Source organism: Gastrolobium bilobum, unplaced genomic scaffold (assembly GCF_033153095.1).
Source record: "Gastrolobium bilobum isolate Gb01-03AN ecotype WA unplaced genomic scaffold, APGP_CSIRO_Gbil_v1 utg35084, whole genome shotgun sequence".
NCBI classification, from domain to species: domain Eukaryota; kingdom Viridiplantae; phylum Streptophyta; class Magnoliopsida; order Fabales; family Fabaceae; genus Gastrolobium; species Gastrolobium bilobum.
In genome coordinates, this window is record NW_026899530.1 from 1 (window position 1) to 8,926 (window position 8,926).

General features: G+C 34.5%; 2 protein-coding genes across 3 annotated transcripts; both read left to right on the forward strand.

Moving 5' to 3' along the window:
- Window positions 1–518: 518 nt before the first annotated feature.
- On the forward strand, window positions 519–2,429 carry LOC133290966 (exosome complex exonuclease RRP44 homolog A-like). The gene is made up of 7 exons (XM_061489127.1): window positions 519–642; window positions 889–948; window positions 1,023–1,128; window positions 1,208–1,303; window positions 1,487–1,568; window positions 1,671–1,736; window positions 1,939–2,429. The coding sequence occupies exons 1-7, from the start codon at window positions 547–549 to the stop codon at window positions 2,132–2,134; spliced, it is 702 nt and encodes a 233-aa protein (XP_061345111.1). The 5' UTR covers window positions 519–546; the 3' UTR covers window positions 2,135–2,429.
- Window positions 2,430–4,637: 2,208 nt separating this feature from the next.
- Window positions 4,638–8,054, forward strand: LOC133290962 (heat stress transcription factor A-8). Of its 2 annotated transcripts, XM_061489123.1 has the most exons (4): window positions 4,638–4,725; window positions 4,809–5,055; window positions 6,583–7,703; window positions 7,853–8,054. In XM_061489123.1, the coding sequence occupies exons 2-3, from the start codon at window positions 4,819–4,821 to the stop codon at window positions 7,450–7,452; spliced, it is 1,107 nt and encodes a 368-aa protein (XP_061345107.1). In that variant the 5' UTR covers window positions 4,638–4,725; window positions 4,809–4,818; the 3' UTR covers window positions 7,453–7,703; window positions 7,853–8,054. The 2 variants fall into 2 exon arrangements, with proteins under 2 accessions (XP_061345107.1, XP_061345108.1); XM_061489124.1 differs by lacking the exon at window positions 4,638–4,725 and having other exon boundaries at window positions 4,822–4,945.
- Window positions 8,055–8,926: the final 872 nt, after the last annotated feature.

Below are 8,926 nucleotides of genomic sequence, written 5' to 3' on the forward strand. Positions count from 1 at the left end.
TTATAACCATACTGGTCAAACTTTCCCTCCTAATTTCACCTCACTGGCAATCTGTTGCGGCAACCATTCCCTCCCTGAGATCTCAATTCCCATTGATTGCCTCCTTGAGAGACATGGATCCCCTTGCTTCTTCCTAATATACACTTAAACTAATCCTAATCAAATAATAAAACTAAAATAGAAATCGCTTCAATTATCACAACTTTAATAATGTCATTAATTCTGCATCAATGACCTTAGTGACTTGTGTAATCTTCTAAATTCTAAACAATACCTACAAGTGGATGATAGAGTTGGATATTTGTGAAATTAAATTGGAAGGGTTTTTAGGTGTAGTGTTAGTGGACCATTTTTTTTTATTAGTAAATGAGTTCTTCCTCCTCTAAATGAAATGTGATTATTGAGAATTATATCTTTCCCACGCTTGTGAGCCCATTGATTAGAAGCATCAACATGATGGAAACTTCTAAAACATTTGCATTGGGCAAGATGATGTAATTGCTATTCTTGTTCTTGTGTAGGCGACATCCAGCTCCAACTAGAGAGATGCTTGAACCCTTACTACGTACTGCTGCTGCAGTTGGTCTGCACTTGGATGTCTCATCATCAAAAGCATTAGCTGATTCTCTTGATCATGCTGTGGTAAATATTTTATTTTCTGTTTGTATTTTTTTCATTATTCTATTTTTTTATTGTTTTCCATTGACAATATATTATATATGTATTGTGGATAATTATTAGCTACAATGATATAATGATTTTGGCTGCATCATTTATAACAAATTACTTTTTATAGATCACACATTGCTAGCTCAAGCATTTAATTTTTGAGGGTCTTATTTTGTCTCAAATGTTTTTTCTTTCTTTTTATAACAATTTACTTTTCAGGGCGATGATCCATACTTCAATAAGTTAATCCGCATTTTGGCAACTAGATGCATGACTCAGGTAAATTGAATTTGAATGAGACAACACTGATTTAGAATTTGCGAGAGAAAATATAATTTCGTTTTGTTTTGTAGGCAGTTTATTTCTGCAGTGGGGATCTTAGCCCTCCAGAATATCATCATTATGGGCTTGCAGCTCCTTTATATACCCATTTCACATCACCTATAAGAAGATATGCAGGTATGTATCCCTCGTATTTATAATATGTTTACTTGGTCAATTTGCACAATAATATGAGATGAAACATTTTTCCTCGCAGATGTTATTGTGCACAGGCTACTTGCTGCTTCTTTAGGGATGTCCAAATTACCGTCCGTATTTCAGGACAGGCTCCAGCTCACTACCATTGCAGACAGTATGAAATTCCTTCATGATCTAATTAGAACTTGATTATTTTATGCCTGTCTTTATAATGGAAGTTTTCTCTAGGATAGCTATATTCATTACCAATCTTATGGTGAAATTTTCTTCATTGATTTTGTTTCTTTGTTGTGACACATCTAATCTTAATAATTCTTTTTACCCATTTGTGTTTTAGATTTAAATTATCGGCACAGGAATGCTCAGATGGCCGGGCGGGCTTCAGTGGAGCTGCATACTCTCATTTATTTCTGGAAGAAGTATGTTGTGACATAGCTTCCCCCCTCCCTCTTACTGTTATTATTGTTTTCTATTTGCACTTTGCAGCTCATTCTGGATTTTTTCTATTTTTGCTCGTGCAGGCCAATAGATGCGGAGGCTAGGATAGTGAAAATAAGATCTAATGGATTTTTTGTGTTTGTTCCCAAGTAAAGTCTCTTAACCTCTTTCCTTTTTTATTTTCCTTTGTCAAATAACCTATGAAAGGGCGAATAAGGAGGACAAAATTAAGGAAAGAGTGTGTTTTCATTATCTAACCGAAGGCTATTTCAGTAACGTTAAGCACTGAAACAGGGATTAGGTGAGTGAGTGTTTGTAGTTTGCGTGTGACATATATTTTTTCTTCTACAGATATGGCATAACTGGACCTGTATATTTGACAAGAGCGGAAAAGGGAGGTGGAGAATGGTATGTAGATGAGCAACAGCAGAAGATTAAGAAGATGGATGGTAGTCTTTCATACAGCATGTTGCAGACAGTCAAAATTCACATTGAGGTTGTTGAGCCTCAGCCTAACCGGCCAAAACTTCAGCTTACTCTCATCTAGAAGTGTATGAGCATTGGAAGAGCTAAATAGGTCGATAGATGTATATAAGTTTAGGGAAGTATTCGTTTACAATTTTTTTTTTACAAATTATACTAAGTATGACCGGTCATACACTAATCAGAATGTATGACCGGTCAGACAGTGTAGTTTGTAAACAAAAAGTTTGTAAATATATCATTTTTCATAAGTTTGTTAGTTATTTTTTCCTAGTTAGACTATTCATCGTTTTTAATTTTATAATGCTCTTTTAAATTATTCTTTTCAATTCTTTATTTCATTATTTTTTAAAGAAAAACTTACGTGATTGCCTTGATAAAGCTATAATCTCCGTTTGGTGTTTGTACGAATCTTTCAACAAGTAGCTACTGTTATTTTAAATTAAGAGTAAAAACTCCCGCAATTTAGTTTTCATAATGTTTTAAAAAATTAATTTCATTCTCAAAAGAATATTGACGTTAAATTAGTCTTCGGATGAATGATTTTGCATGAAAATAATTTAGTCATTAAAAGCCAGCAGTGTTCTTCTGTATTGCGATAGCTTTATTTAATATGGGCTTATCAATTCTGCAGCCGTCGTAGATAACACTCTACAGCTGATACAGAAAAATGGGTCTCACAGTGTTTTGAAAAAAAAAAAACAAAAAAACAAGGATCCAGCTGTATCCTAAGATCCGCGATCCGCACGCGAATCTGACTAGTTGTAGGTACAGCGGCTGCAGAAATTATTTTGTCTTTTAATATAATAACATTATTAGTACCAATATTTATTTAAATATAAAGTTAACTCCCACAATTATTTTAATATTCTTTTAAGAAGGATGCCACAACACAACTCTTCTTATGCATAAGGAAACAGCTAGGCTGATTTACATACCACTATGACAAAATAAATAGCAAAACCTTTCAGAGATTCTAGTTTTCACTATGCGTAACATTTTCCTTAATTTTATTGGATTCACGTATTATAACTTTATATTTAAGCTGAATATATTAATACTGGCTCAAGTCCGAGTAGCACCTTCAATTCTAAGCAGGAATGTCTTGTTCATTCAATGCGACATATTTATCTCATGGTATTTGTATTACTTGTGCATTCTGAGGCACCCCTACAAAGTAAAATCACCAGAGAGGTTGAATGCAAGAACTAACTAGCTTAGTCAGCCTCGATTGAAATTTGGTTTCTAGGTCATTTTCTCTCTGATCCTCTTCAATAGTCAGTATAAGATATTCTCTCTCAGAAAATCAAAGTTAGTGGGAAAAGTTTGATCGCTAGTTATGTGCTAAAATTATGAAAATTTGTGAATCTCGTAATTTTGATTAATATGTTTCACCTAAGAAGACTCACAGTTTTGCATTATGAAAGACTAATTGCTGCGAAATTTGTCATGGATGAATATAAGGTTTAGTCAATTTTATCTTATTATTTAACCACTTTAGTTTTTTAATATGATTTCAGAATCTTATCACCACTAATTTATTTAGGTTGGGGAAAATGTTTGTCTTAGAGTTGTGTCATTTTTTTCTCGATAAACGAGTTGTGTCATTTTAAGTGAGAAAAATACACAATTTAGTATTTTTATTTAAATTTTAAATTTTTTAAAAAAATCACACACTTTCTCTTCCATCATTTTCATTGTTTGTGTCTTTCTCTCAGTTAAAATGACATAACTCTATATCTTTTAAAAAGACAAACACTAAACCCAATAATTTTTTATATGAATGATTTTTTTGGTACATTATAAAGAATTTTTTAATATAATATTTTTGACAATTTTTTTTTATTTTTGAATTATTTGTCAGGCTTTCTAATTTTATAATTTCACCTACAATCAAATTGTTAACGTGATAATAAGTTTCTGATCACCTTGATCTCATGTCCAAGTAATGCATCAAAGACACACATGTATTTTCATTAGCAAGTTTAGAATAACCTGAACTGAAATAAATTAAGAAATTCGAATATTAAATTCTATATAAAAAGACAATACCAAGAACTTAAAATCATACACAATCAAAATATAATTTATTTATTTTTGTATAACATCAAAATATAATTTATTAAAAAGCGTTTAATGACACAATTTGGTGTCAAAAAACCAACAACGTTTTGTTATATATATTTTTTTTATTTTTTTCTCCACAATCGTGGGAAGAGAAAAGAACGTAAAAGACGAGCAAAATTATCTTCTAAAGTAAGGGGATGATCGACTTACCACAAAAAAAAAAGTTTAGAACTCTTACAATCAATTTAATCATCGTTAATTTTCATCAATCTAACGATTATAATTTAATGAAAATTAATAATTGTGACACAATAAATGTTATTAATTTATAACCGTTAATTTGACCGAAATCAACGATAATTAAATTGATTATAAGAGTTGTAAAATTTTTTTTGTGGTAAGTGAATCCTGGTAAAGTAACGCTTCTCGCTTTTTTTAAGTTATATATAAATAAATATCTGAGACATGTATGAGATTCTAAAACCCTACAAAAAGAAAAAGTGGGAAAGAGGGACGTCACGTGTGGTCACTTTCACATAAGAAGGCGCATAGAAATTTCATTTACAAGTTGTCCGTTACAGCTTGCAGGTTAGAATTCGTCTCTTTGGGGTTTGTCAAGTCTTCCATTTTTCTAACAGCCTTCCCTTCCCCTTCTATTCTCTGTGTCTCAGAGTCTCAGTGATGGTGAAATCGAGCGAGAATGCTTCTGCTTCAGGTTCAGGTTCAGGTTCGGTGCCTCCTTTCTTGAACAAGTGTTATGAGATGGTGGAAGATAACTCCACCGATTCTATCATCTCTTGGAGCGAAGGTAGCTGCAGTTTTGTCATCTGGGACATAACCCAATTCTCCCTCACACTCCTTCCCACCTTTTTCAAGCACAACAATTTCTCCAGCTTCATCAGGCAACTCAATATCTATGTCCGACTCCCTCTCTCTTTCTTTCTTTGTTTTTATTGCTTGATTGAGTTCAATTCAATTGTTTTTCTTTGGTGTGGGTTTTCTTATTTATTGTCTTTATAACTGAATGTGTTCTCTTTAAAAAAAGAAAAAGAAAAAAAGTATGGTTCGTTTTTCATCTGATTGTGAGCCATAATCCACCCATTTCCCAGCTTTATGAATTGACTATTTCAATGTTCTTTCCTGTGTAGCTGAAACTTTTACCCATGATAAATAATTTAGTGATGATTGTGATTCATAAACACCCTCTTTGATCAATCTTTGGTTCCATTCTTCTTTGGTTCCACTCTTCCTGTTCTTAGCTTACTGTGTTTATGATACCAGGACTGTACACACAACTTTATATGAAATAAATTGGTAATCTTTTTTGCTTAAGTTTTACACACTCAACAACCACTGGGGTGCTTGTTCAACTCCTCCATATTTCTGACTTCTTTCTGGCATGTACTTGAATCCTGGATTGGTGTTCATACTGATTTATCATTTGTTTGTACTATTCATTTTTTTTGGCTTGCGTTATAAATATGAGTTAACAAACACCAACTACTTTCTATCCAAAAGGAAAATCAAATCAACTCAGCCTTGAAAGAATTTTTTTTTTTTTTTGCATTCCCTTATTACTAATCTCATTACTGTTGGGTATGGCTCATACTTCGCATGCTGATGAGGGCCCTAATTATCGGGGTCAGCAGAAAGGCAACTGGGGTTCCGCTCCCAGGTGAGCGGGCGGGGGTCCGGGGGGCAGCGCCCCAGGCCCGTAGAGGCTAGGTACTGTTGTGGGCCTCTGTTTTATTGTAATTTTCTTAGCAGTTTGGGCTTGAGCCCATGAATAACTGTTTTAGGGTTTTGTAATCCTATTTATATGGGTCCGGGGGGGCAGCGCCCCCAGACTCGTAGAGGCTAGGTACTGTTGTGGGCCTCTGTTTTATTGTAATTTTCTTAGCAGTTTGGGCTTGGGCCCATGAATAGCTGTTGTTAGGGTTTTGTAATCCTATTTATATTTGCCTTGTAAACCGAGAGACTTGTAACGAGTGGCGATGAGGTGAATATAGTACAGACAAGCTGGACGTAGCCTATATTGGGTGAACCAGGGTAAATTGTGTCTAATCTCTCTACTCTTATCTTCTTCTTTTTTCTGTTTTCTCGATTCTGTGTGATTGTCGATTTCCAACAATTACCAAGGTTGAAGTCTGTTAAAGTACTAAATTAATGGATGAATTTATTCCGTTGTCTTGATTATAATATTTGATATAAAGACCATTGGTATTTAGGTTTGCATTGTTTTTCCTTTTACTTGTTACTCCTTGTTGGCTGCCAAATTAAAAGTATCTTAAATAATACCTGACCTTGTGAAAAGCTGCAATACAACCTCTAAAGAACATCATTTTGTTTCTATAGGTGTGCATGTTTAGTGCCTCTCTCTCTTTGTTTGTTTATTTTGTGAGTCTCTTTTCAAAGTCGGTAATTGATAACTGGAAATTCTATCAGGGTTTCAGGAAAGTTGATACGGATCGCTGGGAATTTGCCAATGACAACTTTGTTAGGGGTCAAAAGCATTTGTTGAAGAATATACGTAGAAGGAAACATCCTCACATTGCAGATCAACCAAAAGCCTTGCCGCAGCAAGGCAATTGTGATGAATCATCACAGGAAGCAACAAATTATGACCTTTCGAAAGAAGTTGAGAATCTAAAGTTGGATAAAAATTCCCTCATGCAGGAGTTGGTCAAACTTAGGCAGCACCAGGAATCTTCTGAGAATAATTTGCTGCTCCTGAGTGATCGCCTTCAAGGAATGGAAAAGCATCAGCAGCAGATGTTATCATTCTTAGTCATGGTTGTGCAAAACCCTGGGTTCATGGTTCAGCTGATTCATCCTAAGGAAAATAATTGGCGTTTGTCTGAACAAGGGAATATGCTGGGCCAAGGTAAACAAGATGACAAACCAGTTGCTTCTGAAGGATTGATTATAAAGTATATACCACCTGCAAGTGAAACACCTAAGCCTGTAGTTCCGCTATCTCCTGCTTTCGATAAGCAAACAGAGCCTGAACTTTCTGTGGATGGGTTAAAAGACTTGTGCATCAGTTCTGAATTCTTGAAAGTGCTCCTGGATGAAAAATTGTGTCCTTTAGAAAATCATACCCCATTTATTCTACCAGATTTACCTGACGACAGTTCTTGGGAACAGCTTTTTCTAGGTAGTCCTTTCCTGGGAAACATTAAAGATTCTAATCGTGAAAATGAGGAGCCCACTATTAGTGGAATGGAGATGGAACCCACTATATCTGAAACTCAAAAGAAAAATCTCAAAACTTTTGAAGCAATGATTGTAGAAATGGAGAAAACTCAAGAGTGAGTTGGAATTATATGCTGATGGGATTAATTTGGAGAGGCCGCAGACTTTGGAATCTCAAACTGAGCAAATGGAACTTGTAGCTTCTGAAACTAACAATATAAAGGGAAGGAAGTAATAACGTCCATCAGATATTTCTCAGCTGGGCTGTCTCGAAGATTATCTCAAGCTACAATTAATAGTATTAAGTCACAATATAAGTATTTTCTCTTCCATCTCCTTCCAGCGGTTGTAGATCCTCATCTAGAGTCAGTGTGAGTTTGCTCTCTCTTATTCATTTGTTTAGATGCTTAATATATGAGCTAATCGAACTTATTTGAGACAATGAAGGTTCTGTTGATTTTCCACTGTTTGCAGATCAAACTTGAATCTGAAAACTAATACTGATTTTCCTCTTTGACAGATTTTGGCATCTTCGTATGGTGTCCATGTACCGGGACTTGTCTTGTGGTGCGGCTACCTATATGACGGATCATATATTTCTTATTTAAAGTTGAACTTTTAAGGGAAAGCGGCTTTAAGGAGCTTTATTTTTGTGCCATATTAAACAGTATACTATGCCTTCACATATATTATAAAATGTCATATAAGTCATAAAAATTATGGTTTCTGTACATGTTATTGCAGATTACTTCTCTTCTTTGTGTCTGATATGGCGGCTGAGATTTTGTTGCCCCATAAAATGGGTCTCTTTAGGCAAATCAATTTGGCACATTGAAGCTGCTAAATAAGCATAGTCTGGCATTATGATTTTTTTTTTGGTTTTATTAATATCATGTTAAAGGAGATAGTTATCTCATGTCATAGAGATAAACTAGTGGGTTCCACCACCTGAAAAAGAAAAGAAAAGAAAAGAAAAAAGTGGCACAGTTATCGAAGGGTGTGTAGGAAAGAAAACTTGTCTCATGTGACATAAGAATAGTTTTTCCCTTTTTTTTTTTTACTAAGCAAAGTGGGACTTAGCATTAACTTCAAAACATTTTCTGTGTGCTTCATGGTACAATAAATTGTTCGGTAAGGGGATCATCCCCCCTCTTTTGGTGTCTGGTAACACATGGATTAATGACACAAGCACGAGAATTCTTGCAGAGACTTCTTTTTTCCCGATTTTATATCAGAAAACATTTTGTTATATATTTATTGATTTTTTATATTTTCTTCTCCACAATCGTGGGAAGAGAAAAAAATGTAAAAGACTAAGAAAATCACACAAAATTATCTTTTAAAGTAATGCTTCTCGCTTTGCTTTAAGTTATACATATAAAATGTAATATTTGAGGCATGCATGAGATTCTAAAACCCTACAAAAAGAAAAAGTGGGAAACAGGAACGTGTGGTCACTTTCACATAAGCAGGCGCATAGAAATTTCATTTACAAGTTGTACGTTACAGGTTAGAGTTCATCTCTTTGGGGTTTGCCAAGTCTTCCATTTTCTAACTGCCTTCCCTTCCCCTTCTATTCTCTGTGTCTCTGATG

Coding starts and splice junctions, on each gene's coding strand:
- LOC133290966 (XM_061489127.1), top strand. CDS start 547: ATGCTTGAACCCTTACTACGTACTGCTGCTGCAGTTGGTCTGCACTTG. Junction 949..1,022: donor CAACTAGATGCATGACTCAG/GTAAATTGAATT, acceptor TTTGTTTTGTAG/GCAGTTTATTTCTGCAGTGG. Junction 1,569..1,670: donor CTCATTTATTTCTGGAAGAA/GTATGTTGTGAC, acceptor TTGCTCGTGCAG/GCCAATAGATGCGGAGGCTA.
- LOC133290962 (XM_061489123.1), top strand. CDS start 4,819: ATGGTGAAATCGAGCGAGAATGCTTCTGCTTCAGGTTCAGGTTCAGGT. Junction 5,056..6,582: donor TCAGGCAACTCAATATCTAT/GTCCGACTCCCT, acceptor AAATTCTATCAG/GGTTTCAGGAAAGTTGATAC.